The sequence below is a fragment of the Oryza glaberrima genome, chromosome 2, assembly GCF_000147395.1.
Source record: "Oryza glaberrima chromosome 2, OglaRS2, whole genome shotgun sequence".
Taxonomy (NCBI): Eukaryota; Viridiplantae; Streptophyta; class Magnoliopsida; order Poales; family Poaceae; genus Oryza; species Oryza glaberrima.
Genome location: NC_068327.1, coordinates 29,033,979 through 29,048,208, shown reverse-complemented (window position 1 = coordinate 29,048,208; position 14,230 = coordinate 29,033,979). Strand labels below are relative to the sequence as shown.

Here is a 14,230-nt window from a genome sequence, read left to right as displayed (position 1 = left end):
TTGGATGATCAAATATTGGGGACTGAATTACAACAAAAGGCAATGACTAAATTGATGGGTTTGCAATATTCTTTTCAATACAAGAGAGGGGTTGATAATATTGTTGCTGATGCTTTATCTAGAATGCCTTCCTCCTCTCAATTTTGTGCTCTTTCTGTGGTCCAACCGATCTGGATTCAGGAGGTGATCAATTCTTATACAGTGGATCCTCAAGCTCAGCAGCTACTAGCTGAGTTGGCTGTGCATTCTCCTAATTCTCAAGGGTATTCATTGACACAAGGGATTATTAGATTCCAGAATAAGATTTGGATTGGATCCAATGCAGGACTGCATACTAAGTTGATTCAAGCTTTTCATGCTTCTGCACTTGGTGGCCATTCTGGGATTGTTGCTACTTATCATCGGATTAAGAAATTATTTGCTTGGCCTGGTCTCAAGTTGGATGTTGAAAATTTTGTGAAGCAATGTCAGGTTTGCCAACAGGCCAAACATGAACACTGTCGGCTTCCTGGACTGTTAGCTCCTCTCCCAATTCCAAAAGAGGCCTGGCAGGACATCTCCATGGATTTTATTGAAGGTTTACCGCGCTCTGATGGTTATAATGCAATTTTGGTGGTGGTGGATCGTTTTACTAAGTATGCGAATTTCATTCCTTTGCATCATCCATTCACTGCATCACAAGTGACTCATCTGGTGGACAAAACTGTATTTAAAACTCATGGCATCCCTCGTTCTATTGTGTCTGATCGTGATCGTCTCTTTACTAGCAAGTTCTGGACAACTCTTTTTGCTACTTGGGACACTCAATTACAGATGAGCACAACATATCACCCGCAAACAGATGGCCAAACAGAGCGTGTCAATCAGTGTTTGGAAATGTATTTACGATGCATGACTCAGGCTAACCCTAAGAAGTGGAGCCATTGGATTCATTTGGCAGAATTTTGGTACAATACAAATTATCATACATCTCTTGGCTATTCTCCTCATAAGGCTTTTTGTGGGGTGGATCCTCATTATTCTCAAGTTCCTGATCTGACATTGGCTACTCTGCCTAATGTGGTGGATGTTCAGACTGAAAGGCAGCACTTGTCTGAATTTTTACAGCAGCAGTTAACTCGAGCCCAGCTGCGTATGAAGAACAAGGCTGATAAAGGTCGTTCTGACCGTGTTTTTGCTGTGGGTGATGCTGTTTTCTTGAAGTTACAGCCTTATGCTCAGTCCTCAGTAGTTAATAGACCATATCCTAAGTTGGCTTATAAGTTCTTTGGCCCTTTTACTGTTTTGGAGCGCATTGGAGTGGCGGCTTATCGTTTGGATCTACCTGCCAGCAACACTGTGCATCCGGTGTTTCATGTTTCTCAACTCAAAGCTCAGGTGCCAGATCATACTCCTGTTTATACTTCTTTGCCATCCCCAGTGGTTCTTGATGCTGCTGACGTTGTTCCTGAGGTGATTTTGGAGCGTCGACTAGTGAAGCGCGGCAATGCAGCTCATGTCCAGGTGTTGCTGAAATGGTCTTTATTACCAGCAGATCATGCTACTTGGGAGGACTATCATGTTGTGAAGACTCGCTTTCCAGATGCTCCAGCTTGGGGACAAGCTGAAACTCCTGCGGGCGGCACTGTCATGACCGGCAATGGTGACACTGAGAAAGAGGTTTAACTGTGAATGATAGTGTGTGTGTTTTGGGCTAGACTTTATCAAATAGAATGCGGCCTGCGTGCCTTAAATCGTTTGGGCCAATGGTCCATGTAATCAGGAGATAAATACTCGAGAGAGAGAATGGCTGTGGCCAACCTGGCAAAAAGAAATCAAATCTATCTCTCTCCAAACTCTGTCTCTCCTCTGCCTCAGCTCTGTTTCTCTTCATCCCCAACTCCGATCTCGTCTAAATATCTCTCTCTCTCGTCGGCGGCGAGTTTCGCGGTGGCGTAGTGTTACAGGAGCAAATCGAGCAAGGACACGGACGACGATCACGAGCCCAAGCAGCAGGAAAAGAAGCTTCCGGAACACCTTGAGGTCCAGCGCACGCGTGTTGTCTGCAAGGCCGACGCCCCCGTTAATGTATCTTTCATCCCAACTCTTTCTATCTTTGTTTGTTAAATTCGATCCTTCAGAGATCATGTGTTCAGAAATTCTGATAAGTTGTTCTTGTGAAGGAGCCTAAGCATTAGTATTTTTTTTCTACTACCGTACTGCACCTAATGGGTTAATTTTAAGATTATTAGATAGAATGGGTATTATTTCATGATTTTTTTTAATACTCTGTTTGAAAGGAAACATTCTGTTTATTGCAATTTCAGTGTGTGTACAATAGGCCTAATCTATTGTTTTATATGTTTAAAGACTGAAGGTTTTCAATACGCTAGTGCTTTTTCTGCTATGGGAATTGATAATAGCGTGTCAGCGGAGAAATTTTGCAAAAACTTCAAAGTTGAGATAAGTCGACTTACAGAAGATGATATGGAGTTTGATATGATTGGTATTGATGCATCAATAGCTAATGCTTTTCGGAGAATCCTTATAGCAGAGGTTTGCGCATGTTATCATCTGTGCCATCTTAGAAGCTATTTGCTGTATTCTAAATTTGTAAATGTGTCATATATTTGGGGGTTCTGTTTCAATACATGTACTTCATTGTCTCAAATTTTCAGCTTCCTACAATGGCAATCGAGAAAGTATTAATGGTTGACAACACCTCAGTTATAGCAGATGAAGTTCTATTACATAGGCTTGGCCTTATTCCACTTGATGCAGATCCTAGGCATTTTGAATATATGTCAGGTCAGTAACATAATTTGTTGTAATTCATATTCATAAATTGGTTGTTATACACGAATATAGCTGTCCTATTCCTCTGTTGTATTTTGTAGAAAATGATGTCCCAAATGAAAGAAACACTATTGTGTACAAACTCCATGTTTCATGTAAAAAGGGTTCCCCGTGGCTTACTGGTATATATTACTTCCCTGCAACCTAGACTCTTTTACAGTTTCCAACTTACTAAGTCGACCATACGGATTTTTGCCCCTCTGATGTGTATCTGCTCCAATTTACTCTTCTGAGCCATTTTTATTCATTGCTTTTCAAAACTAAATGTCATATTTTTGGCTTTTTCTCATTGTTACTAAATAAGTAAGGTAGTAGCATCATGTTTACAAATTTGTCTTGAATTACATAATATGCTTCTCATTTGATGGGAAATCCCTACACATGCAAGTTGCAATCGGATAAATTAATATTAATAACCTTATTTGATCCTGTTAGTAAACCTTCAAAGAGTCCTATCTTATAAATGAAGTATCCAATTTGTTCTCTGGTTGAAACATCACACTATATGCTATGAAGCTTATAGACAACTAAATCATTTAAACTACTTTGATGCCACATCAATCAGACTTTCCACCAGTCTAATCAGTCATCTAACAAATTACTTTGGTAAAGCCAACAATGTATGCCAATGATAAATTAAGTATTTGTTATTATTTCTCTTGTTGTACTTCTATATAATTGTGAGCAGCACAAGCCTGTATTGTATTTCCTAGAATGTTGATTGATATCTTCTACCGTATCAAGTTTTCACATAGTTTTTTATGCACAGTGAAGTCTGGTGATTTAGAGTGGTTGCCAGAAGGCAGCCGACTACCTTTGGCATCTCCTGCTCAATCTAGGGACAAACAAAAGACCTACACTTCCTTCAGTCGAAGCCAGAACGATATCTTAGAAAAGCCTCTTGGTGTGAAATTTAAAGATATAACTATTGCAAGGCTTGGGCCAGGCCAGGTAAATTTGTTACTGTGGTTATTTTCCATGATAGTATTATGACAGGAGTACCTGGTAGCTATATATTATCTATTGTTTTAGATTAACTATTTGGACTAAGGTGCTTTATTGAGTCCACATGATAGAGAGAAGACTTCAATCCAGTCAATTCATGGAGTCTTGTTATATGTAGCTATATATGAATTCTTTTTTTGGCTTAATTACTCACCAAGCCTAAGTTCATGTGCGTGCTGATACAAACTTTTCTAAAGATACTTTCTTATGGAGACCTGTTACTTTGAAATTGTTTTACTTATATTTTGTGGGGGTGATTCTTTGCAAACTAATGTACCTTCTAATATAGATCAGCTATGTTTTAGGCTATTGAACTCGAGGTGCATGCTGTTAAGGGAATGGGGAAAGTGCATGCCAAGTGGTCTCCAGTTGCTACAGCATGGTACAGAATGTTCCCCGAGGTAAATTCTTTCGTGGGAATTTCTAGTAAGAAAATCGTGAGTTGCCATGTTTTGCTTTTGCCTTCATGTATTAGTGTTCTATTATAACGTAGGTTGTTTTCCGTAAAGAAATCAAAGGTGATAACGCAGAGAAGCTAGTGAAAAAGTGCCCGGTCAATGTTTTTGATATTGAAGACCTGGGAAACGGTAACTTCTGTTTCCATTAGTTGTTTACTTATTTTACTGTTGTTATACTAAGTAAGGGAGTTATTGTCAATCCTAATTGTTGTTGCACTTATTTCTTTACTATGGTATAAAAGCGGACTCATCCTCCTCCCCCACCATTGTACTTACCCCATCACGTAAGAAAAAAAAACCCTAAAAACCATCCCACCCAAGAAGCAGTGTTTTCACGAGAAAATCAACCCACTAGAAAAACCGAATAGATAAAATTGAACCCCATAAAACCATTCATCTGTATCCCTCCCAATCTGCATGGGCATAGCACTAGTTACTATAGAAGTGAGAAAAAGTGGGTGTGTTGTTTGTAATATATATATGAGTATGCGATTGAAATGCAGGTGCTCATAGGAGGATAAGGGGATAATGGGATTTTTTTTCATAATAATAAAACACAAATCACCTTGTCTATTGTGACGATTTGCCATACGCTTATCACTTCATATTGCCATCTATTTACTGACTTTTCTATACTTGTGGTCACTTTAATGTGTTTGATGGACACTTTATTAAGGAATTCTACTCATAATACCAGTTGTTACTGCAACATGATAAACACATTTTATTTATGTAAACATGTTTCAAATATGCACGTTAAGAGCGTATGATAAATGTAACAAGCTCTTACCTAAATGAACACCTTGTAGACCCTCAATTCCTAAAATTTTCTTAAGCAATATGATGTAGGTTTTTAGGCCTGCTCTTTCGAAATAACCCTTCAGTAGAAGTGAATATAATTGGCAGTATTCTGAGCTTTATATCGTTCAAACAATAAAAGCAAGGAAACAAACATCATGTCCAAAGAAAATTCATAGGATTATGTGTTCTGAACTTTTTACGAAACTGCCAAAATTGAGGGTACTAAGCACTAAAAAGATCAAAAACCGTAGGTAACATCAATATGGTTTTAGCCTTCAAACTCATATAATTCAAGCTATGGTCGCCGCCTTTACTTCAATATCACCCCCTATCTTTCCATACGCAGGGGAAAAGAGAGCAGTTGTTGCTAGGCCAAGAGCATGCACCCTTTGTAGGGAATGTGTTATGGGACCTAGCAGGGAACAAGTAGAACTACGGCGCGTCAGAGATCACTTCATCTGTAAGTAGTGGACAAACCTAATTATTTGTTATTATACTACTCCTTTCTTGATTTTGACACCTTCTGTAGAATTTGTAGTTGCATCAGGCTAATTGTCTTGTTCAACTCACTATAATTTTGTCTATTGTTTCCCCTGGCTAGTTACAATCGAGTCTACTGGAGGGCTACCGCCAGAGGCACTCTTCACAGAAGCCGTGAGGATCCTTGAGGAGAAGTGTGAGAGAGTGATATCTGAACTGTCATAAATTCTAGGGATCACTGTTTGTTTCTTCACGGTTATATTCTTTTTGCGAATATTTTTTTTTCTGATGAAGAGCTGAGTTAGTAATATATAGGTACTTTTTTGGGTGACTTGAGAGAAGTATGTTTCTGATTACACCAATTTTATCATTCTTGAGAATGTACCTAGAAGTATCATATTTTCTAGTGTAAAATTTGTTACCTCTAAGTACTAAGTAAGGTACCAAAAATTTTAATGTAAAATTTAGATACCTTAAGAAACTTTCTCAAGTATTGTAAAATTCCTCTTCTAATTACTATCTTGTCCTGAGAACCTAACTGCATTTTTTAGCGGTCCGGATTAGGGGTTTAAATGCAAAAGAGCTTACCTCGCCCTGCATAAACATTGTAGACTTACATGGGTCTCCTTGTGCTGGGGCCAACGGGTCACATGAGCTGATATATAATAATTATTGATCTATTATTAATAGAAAAAAATATCAGGGCCATTTTGGCCTTAGAACTCCAATTTTCGTTCCAAACTCTTAAGACAATAAAATTATAGCGATTTTTGTTGCATGATGTGCTTAAAATTGTGGCAACTTTATTAATGCACGCACTCAAGTGAGTAAAACATGTTCGGTGGGAGACAAGAACTCGGTGTTGTTCTGGGAAGATTGTTGGCTACAGGGCACTTCAATTCGGTCGCTGGCACCGGCTGTTTGGGCGGCTGTCCCAGGGCGGTTGCGGGGCAAACGCACGGTGTCTAAGGCGCTGCACAATAGGAGATGGATTCGCGATATCTCTTTGGCGTTGGGGATGCAAGCGATCCTTGAATACTTCAAGCTTTGGGAGCACCTTCGATCAGTGCAGCTGTCTGATGAGCCGGACAAGCTTTCTTGGCGTTGGGAGAACTTAGGGCAGTACTCCTCCCGCTCGGCTTATCGTGTTCTCTTCTTGGGGAGAACTCAATTCCAGCACAAGCCAATCTGGAAGTCTTTCGCCCCTCCTCAATGCCGCTACTTCCTCTGGCTGGTTGCTCTCAACCGATGTTGGACGGCGAACCGCCTTCGAAGCCGAGGCCTGTCACACCCGGATCGTTGCCCCCTCTACGATCAATGCGACGAAACGATTGATCATCTCCTGGTCGCATGCCCGGAGTCCCGACAGCTTTGGTGGATTGCTCTTAGTGCTATCGGTCATTCCGAATGTCTACCTCTCAACGAGTAGTCCTTTCATGCCTATGACAGTCGCAAAAGGATGATTAAGGATCATCGCCGAGGGTTTGACACAATTGCGACACTGGTAGCATGGACAATCTGGAAGGAAAGGAACAATCAGGTCTTCAACCAGAAGAGCAGACCTTGGATGGAGATAGCTAGGGCTATGATGTGGGAAGCGGACCTCCGACGGATGGCTAGATCAGCCATACCGACCATGACAGTCCCTTCGCTTGTTCTTGGGTCGCCGAATCATTCGGGAGATTAGGCTTATACTTTTCTTTTCCTCTCTCCTGTACCATGTCCCCTTCTTTTTATTTTTCAGGCCCGCTATGTAAATACATTTATTCCTCTTAATAAAAATTGTGTGTCTTGTGTATTCCCAAATAAAACATGTGCAACCGGAGAAAATTATTTTTCATACAGTAAAATTGCCAGTTCGGAATAAATTATTCTAGACTGAGAAGTAAAATGGTATTTCTATGTATATGTTTCTTTTCTTTTACTAGTGTGTACAATATATTTTGTACAATATCCTCTGCTCAATATCACTATGCTTTTACTAGTAAATTTTCGCTCCCGAAAACAATCATCTCAAATCTAAATTGCTCCACCAAAATGAGCAAAGTAAGAATGAATGAAATCCAAGAACTCTGGAAGAATTAATTGACCATCCTGGTTAACCAATCATTCAACAGCTATAGCAGTACTTGTCATCCGCTCTTGCAATCCTCAATCTCTTCACGCTTGTCAGGAACAGCCTGCCTCATCCAAAAAAAAAAGATTAAGGAGAATAATTAGTTCAAAATATATAATTTGAGAATTAATAAAGAAGAAAAAAAGACAAATATATCAGTGTTTCGTTGTTTTGAAAATTCATGCAATTTAATCATATAATCAGTCTAAATAAATATAAAATTAGGTGGTCAGAGCTGAGCTAGCTTGCCATACTCCCATGGCACGTCTCCAGCCATCATCCAGTCTCCCTCCTGGTCTTCGTATGTCAGAACATGATGAACCTTGTTCGTCTTCATCCCGACGACGGCGAACTGTCGATGGCAATGATGATCTTGCATATATGATCAAATGAACAGCAAATTAGCCACAGCAATTTCAGAGTTTAGTGATCAATCAATATAGACAAATCGATCAATGCCTGAATAATGTTACGTACAGGTGATGGATGCTCTGAACATGGAGGCGAGCCGTGCGACGAGACCTTTGTAGCCGTCCAGCGGCAGCAGGTCCAGCTTCCTGCCGATGGGGACGCCCTCCATGTACACCTTCACGAACAGTGACCGTCGCCGTCCATGGCCGCCGCCGCCGCCGCCTCGATCAGCTGTCACCGTCGCCGTCGTGAGGGAACTCCTAAGAAATTAAGATCAAGCTCGATCAACAGGTAGTAGCAACCAAGTTAATCGCTTAAGTTATTAACATATATCACATTTTCTAATTTCTATGTTATAAAAATTGGTATCTTCACATAAAGATAATTTCTTTATCATGTTTCTTTTTTTCACAAACGCGCAAAAGAGTTACATGTCAATATATTAGAAAAGGCAAGATTTCAATTACACGATGCAACCGGTCAAATGGCCATTGCCAGGGAACAAGGGAGGAAAAAAAATCGAAAACCGAAAAGACCGAAAGCAAACTTCTTACGACTATGTATCGAATACCTTCTCAAGTATCTTAAAATTTCTCTGAAATTAAAGCAGTAGGTGTGCAGAATGATCAGAGATCGAAATCTTGCCTTGGGGTAGAAGGGTTGTTGCCGTCGATGTGGACGACGGAGGAGAGGGTGAGCCCGAGGCGAAGATCTGTGCTGATCAGACTCCGCCGCTTCGCCGCCGTCGCCGGCGGTCGGCAGCCGGAAGACGCCGTGGATTGCGGCGCCGTCGTCGTCGTCGTCGGCAGTTCGCCGCTGCAACTATCCATGGAGGAAGAAGCTGGGAGAGACTCTTCAGTACTCGCCATGCACTCCATGAAATCAAGGGTGGTAGGGTCGGTCGATCGGATCCAAGAACTAGTAGTTCGCTAGAGACAGAAAACAAAAGAAAAGAAAAAGAAGATCACTAGAGAAATGAGGAGCACCCAACCATGACCCCTCTTTTTATTGTGTCAAATTTATAGAGAGAAAGAGAGAGAGATGGGTACGGTGTTTTAGTGGTTGCACCGCCATCAGCTATTCAGCTGGTACGTATGTTGCTCAATGTATGTTCTTCCCCCCCATTTAAAACCGAAGGGACGCCGGTTAGTACTGAACTATACTGATTCTCTTCCTTACCCTTACACATCACCTCAAACCCTACGTACAGGCATGTTCTAACTTCAAAGTTCTAATGGGATGATTTGATTGATTACAGATAGAGGAAAATTGTGCGTATGGATAAATTAAATGTTATAAAATCAAATAATATAAAGCTAACAAAAAGTTGAGGAAAGGTTATACAGAGTTTTTAGAGAAATTATAGTTTTGGGAATGTGATATGAATAATTTGTACTGGCCATTAGCTGTTTAGAACGTACACCTACAATCTCATAAAACTTCACAAAGGGATTTCTTCGTTTCTCCTTCCTCTTCTCCCACTGTCCGTAAAAAGATTGGATTTTGATTCTCCTTTCGTCTCCTTCTCCCACCCTACCGCTCTAAGCGGTTAGATCTTGAATTATTAATTCATATACTTCCAACCCATCATAGATTTTTATTTAATTTTTAATTTAAAAATAAACACTATCAAAACTTATTTTCACGATTTGAATCTTTTGGTCATGCCAACCAGGCTGACATGGCAAAACAATACTACCACGCTAATCCGGCTGGCGTGGCAGCGTTATTTGGCCACATAGGTTTGGTTGGTGTGACAGCGTTGTCTTACCACGCTACTCTAGCTGGCACGACATAATAAAACTATCACGTCCGTTACAGGTGGCATGTTCACATTTTAGAAATAAGTTTTGGAATGATACATTATTGAAGTTAAAAGTTTAAAAAGTTATAAAAAAATATTAAAAAAACAAGATCGGTGACGTGGGAATGTAGTAGTAAAATGGAACAATTATATATTCACATGCCTTAATAAGATTTCAGCTACTCATCCTAGTTTGTGCTAATTAAGAGCATGTTCTTGTGGATGAATTTATGGTGCACCATAAATTTTTTGAATAATATTATTAAAAGATTTAAGTAATTATTAATTCTTTTTCTATCATTTGATTCATTGTTAAATATACTTTTATATATACATATAGTTTTACATATTTCACAAAATTTTTTAATAGGACGAATGGTCATCAACGGCGTCAAATATCTAGGATGGAAGGAGTACTATTCTAAATTTCTATAATGTTTTCTACCAACAATTACATAACCCTTCAACTATTGTGGAGTAACAGACAGAGCTCCCGTGAGTCCGTGACAGATCGAGAATAGTGTTGGCAAGCTAGCAAGTTTTCTGCACTCGAGTACAGGCAATGTGGCCACCGATGGTATCTCGTGTGTGACCGCAAGAGCTAGCTAGCAATGCATTATTATTAACTTGGCATCGCCATCAAAACGAGCATCTATCTCGTGTGATGTTTGCTCCGATCCACTGCACATGCACCCGCCAACCGACCCAACATACATTCCTTCATTCAAATTGCCTTTTCACCAACTTCTTCACATGTAGTACAAGCGCGCCAGAGTGATCACATTTTCGATTATCAAGTGCTGGATCCTGATCGATCCCAGCGGTATTATGATTTTCACCAAAATTTGATTAAACTTTAGTCAAACCTATTGTTGCAAATTTAGAGATACACTTGATAGTGCAGTGGCAAGGGATGTGTGGTTTTAATCCTGAGATGTCGGGACGTCTCTTCATCCAAATCTCTCTTTTGTTTTAATATTGTCGCAAATTTGAACTCTCAAAAAATATTTTAAGTTTCACTTCAGGATGTGCTTTCGTTCCATGTTGAAACCTCAAAATTTTACAGTTTTCGTTTAAAAAGGGAAGCTAGCCTTCCAATCCCTTCCTGTAATCAATCTCAGTACAGGAGTTCTCACATTAACAAAAAAAAAACAATATGATCACTAATTAGATGTTCCGTATTATTATGATGATTAATAGTAGTGACATTATAATAGAGGGTCTTCATCCGATCTATATGTATATCGTCCTTGACCTACATCAATTCGTGCACATTAGCTATATACAGTTGCTAGATCATTCACATGCGCACTGTTGAACAAAGTCTCCATATGCACGCGCTATACATACGTACACATATACACATGCACTATACATCAGCATCATGCCAATAAACACTTAATAAATTTACAACAGGAACGTAAGATGATAAAGTCAACTTAATTAATTATGCGAGTCTCTATTTTAATTCTTAGCCACCATGGATAGGAGTAGATAACTGCATCCGGTACCCTCTCCTAGCTCTGAATTTATAGTGAACTTTCAAGCAAACATGAAAGTATACTCCGATAACTTTATCACCATTCACATATATCCATCCTGAAAATGTACTCGTCATCAGTCTATAAATCAATCTGCTCGTTTTGCGCGGCAAGAATAGTGGAGGAATTGTTCAAGAGGATCATAACTGCATCGCCGTGACGATGTCGACGCCTCAACTGCAAGCCATTACTGTTTAGCCAGCTTCAAACTCATGTCAAACAGCTACTATTAGTACAGACACACAACACTGTCCTCCAACGCGCAATAATCTCGATTATATTCATTTGTACGCATTAAGGCATTAATTTGTAGAGATTGGATTGATGTCTATCGACAAAAATGCATTAATGTAGATAATGATGTTTCATAAAACTAATTAACTACTTATAGATACCGTTTGATTCAGCTCATTGACTGAGCTACTCCCAATTTATCATGTACAAACTTATCGATTTGTTAAAGGATACATTTTTTTAAACAATACTTTATATATAGATATGTTCTTTTTAAAAAGTAAAATAAATCTATTTTTTAAGTTTATAATAGCTAATTAATGCTTAATCATACGCTAATGATATATCGTATTTTCGTGCATATCGATCATCTCACGTACTCCTACTATAACTCTACGAACTAAATCAAATAGTGCCTCGAGCAATTTGCTAGCTAGGAGCGGGACAAAAATGCATTAACGTAGACAATGACACGACATTTCATAAGCTTAACTACTTAAGCAATTTGCTAGGAGCCTAGGATAGGATAATGAAGAGAAAGTGAAAGATCGATGGAGCTAGGTGCTTTTGTGAAGGACAAGTTCCTAAGCTTGAGGTGAACAGTTAAGAAAGAAGAGAGATGGATATTCATGAGCTTAATTTAATTTCTGCATATAGAAAAGAGAGTGAATTATTCCGTTAGCTTTACAGTTATCTAGCTTTATTGATCTACAAAGGCAGTACACAAGAGATATAGACCTGTGTTTCAGGATTATATTATGTTTGATGCTCCAACAAAGAAGACAAGCAAAGTATAAAAGGTGTGTCAGTGATGGGAGTCTTTTGATCTTGTCCAGGACAGTGGAAGAAAGAAAAGAATGTCTAAGAAACTTTATCAAGATGAAAACGAAAAGAGAAAGCAGTTGGTGAGAAACTGAGAAAATGCACAAAGCTTTAATTACTAATTTGTCCTCATTTCAAGCCATATATAGCACTGTTACCACAAAATTGTTTTAGGTGTTCCTGATTTGTGAAGACACACCAAATCAAATTCTTGCAAATTTGGTTTAGTCATTACCTGCTAGTTGTAACAATATTACAATATTTCTAGTAGGAAGGAACAACACCGGATGCTTGCTTGTCTTGCTCCTGAAGAAATGCAGAGCATCTGGAGTAATTTTTTTTTCTTTTTTTGCAGGGAATGTGCAGCGAGGTGATAGAGGGGAGAAGAAAGTGATTGCCATCGATGGCGTTCAGCGCTTTGTGTGCAATGCAAGCGTGCACTCCTAAAGCCAATGCATGTCTCTGCAACCTTCTCTTTATCTTCATGTCGTCCTGAACGATCGAACACCATGTAATTAACAAAATGCCTTTCATAGAACAGAGTGGCAGCCGTTTGCAAGCTGCAGGGCTGTACATCTCTGATCCAGCGATCCCCATTCAGGGTACTCTGAACTGGAGATGACAGTACTTGGATCGATAATATGCAGCTATTGGGGTTTTATTGGGAGAGTAGTGGGCCCTGCCCCCTTCCAGCTGGTTGGAGTCGTACTTTCCGAGTCTTTTTCCTTTGGTCTTTTGTTTCCCTCCTCTCTTGGCATAAATCGGTCTGGCTTAATGCGTTGTGTAACGAATATTATTATCTTCTAATATATTGACGTGCAATCCTTTTGCGCGTTCGAGAAAAAAGATAATATGCAACTATACGAGTGAGATTATAGAATCTAGATGAAGAGATAGAGATAGTATAATGTGTCGTATAAGAGCAGGTATAATACCAGACTATTAGCCAGCTGCAAACATATTTTAATGAGATAAAAGATGAGAGAGAAGAGCAGCGGGCTACCGATATGTAGCCAGCTGCAGCGCGGACTCCAATACGCAATGTGTGTATGATAGATGGGACCATATATTAATAATATTGTAAACAACTATTGTATGAATTGGCTATTAGATTGGCTAAGGACGAATTAGAGCTAGTAGTGGGCTATACTATCAAACTTGCTCTAACACATTATACGCGATGCAATTATCGATGCATGCCATATATTGTCATGTGTAACACCATTGGCTGGTCAGACGATGAACCTGCTCAGCCATGGCCCTAATGATGATGTCCTAGACGACGACCATGCATCCTTCCATCCATGATCCATGGCCTTCGTTTGTCCGTTGGGGACAAAACATGCAATCAGATGTAGAGTGAGGAAGAAGGCTAGCTACAAGGGAGCTAAGCCGGCAAGCAAAGGGATTGGCCACCTGCATGCATGCTTAATTTTCTTGAAAATTCATCGGTCGATGATGATATGATTGGCATTTCAATATTTCATGATGGATGGCTAAACTTGGTTAAATTTCCATCAGGAAATCAAACTCTACTTGTTGGAGGGAAATAAATTAAGGAGATCCAGTAGCAGTGCTACTGTAAATCATGGGCCTAAAGACCAGCAGAATTGTCTATGTAGGGCTTGCCAAGATTGAAGGGATGCAACTGAAAGGGAATGAATCATGAGGTCATGTCGCTAGCTTATTTGTAAGAATCGTTACTGATTTGAGTAGGTTGGCG

General features: G+C 39.5%; 2 protein-coding genes across 4 annotated transcripts; one reads left to right on the top strand and one right to left on the bottom strand.

The window, feature by feature from the left end:
* The first annotated feature begins 1,953 nt into the window (after nt 1–1,953).
* On the top strand, nt 1,954–5,804 carry LOC127764653 (uncharacterized). Its single transcript, XM_052289558.1, has 9 exons — nt 1,954–2,067; nt 2,350–2,535; nt 2,658–2,787; nt 2,877–2,957; nt 3,605–3,786; nt 4,146–4,241; nt 4,334–4,427; nt 5,446–5,559; nt 5,701–5,804. Exons 2-9 carry the CDS (start codon nt 2,386–2,388, stop codon nt 5,802–5,804), a joined length of 951 nt encoding a protein of 316 aa, XP_052145518.1. The 5' UTR covers nt 1,954–2,067; nt 2,350–2,385.
* Nucleotides 5,805–7,465: 1,661 nt separating this feature from the next.
* On the bottom strand, nt 7,466–9,215 carry LOC127763607 (auxin-responsive protein IAA8). 3 transcript variants are annotated; one of them, XM_052288370.1, is made up of 4 exons: nt 8,752–9,212; nt 8,173–8,366; nt 7,945–8,067; nt 7,466–7,759 (listed from the first exon to the last, which is right to left on the bottom strand). In XM_052288370.1, the coding sequence occupies exons 1-4, from the start codon at nt 8,982–8,984 to the stop codon at nt 7,749–7,751; spliced, it is 561 nt and encodes a 186-aa protein (XP_052144330.1). In that variant the 5' UTR covers nt 8,985–9,212; the 3' UTR covers nt 7,466–7,748. The 3 variants fall into 3 exon arrangements, with proteins under 3 accessions (XP_052144330.1, XP_052144328.1, XP_052144329.1); XM_052288368.1 differs by having other exon boundaries at nt 7,950–8,067; nt 8,752–9,210; XM_052288369.1 differs by having other exon boundaries at nt 7,673–7,763; nt 7,950–8,067; nt 8,752–9,215.
* Between the last annotated feature and the right edge of the window lie 5,015 nt (nt 9,216–14,230).

Bases quoted from the DNA above. Each gene is read 5' to 3' on its own strand.
- LOC127763607 (XM_052288368.1), bottom strand. From the start codon at position 8,984: ATGGAGTGCATGGCGAGTACTGAAGAGTCTCTCCCAGCTTCTTCCTCC. The intron at 8,367-8,751 runs GCAAGATTTCGA...TTAATTTCTTAG, and splicing joins AACAACCCTTCTACCCCAAG to GAGTTCCCTCACGACGGCGA. The intron at 8,068-8,172 runs GTACGTAACATT...CATATATGCAAG, and splicing joins GTTCAGAGCATCCATCACCT to ATCATCATTGCCATCGACAG.
- LOC127764653 (XM_052289558.1), top strand. From the start codon at position 2,386: ATGGGAATTGATAATAGCGTGTCAGCGGAGAAATTTTGCAAAAACTTC. The intron at 2,536-2,657 runs GTTTGCGCATGT...TCAAATTTTCAG, and splicing joins GGAGAATCCTTATAGCAGAG to CTTCCTACAATGGCAATCGA. The intron at 3,787-4,145 runs GTAAATTTGTTA...GCTATGTTTTAG, and splicing joins CAAGGCTTGGGCCAGGCCAG to GCTATTGAACTCGAGGTGCA.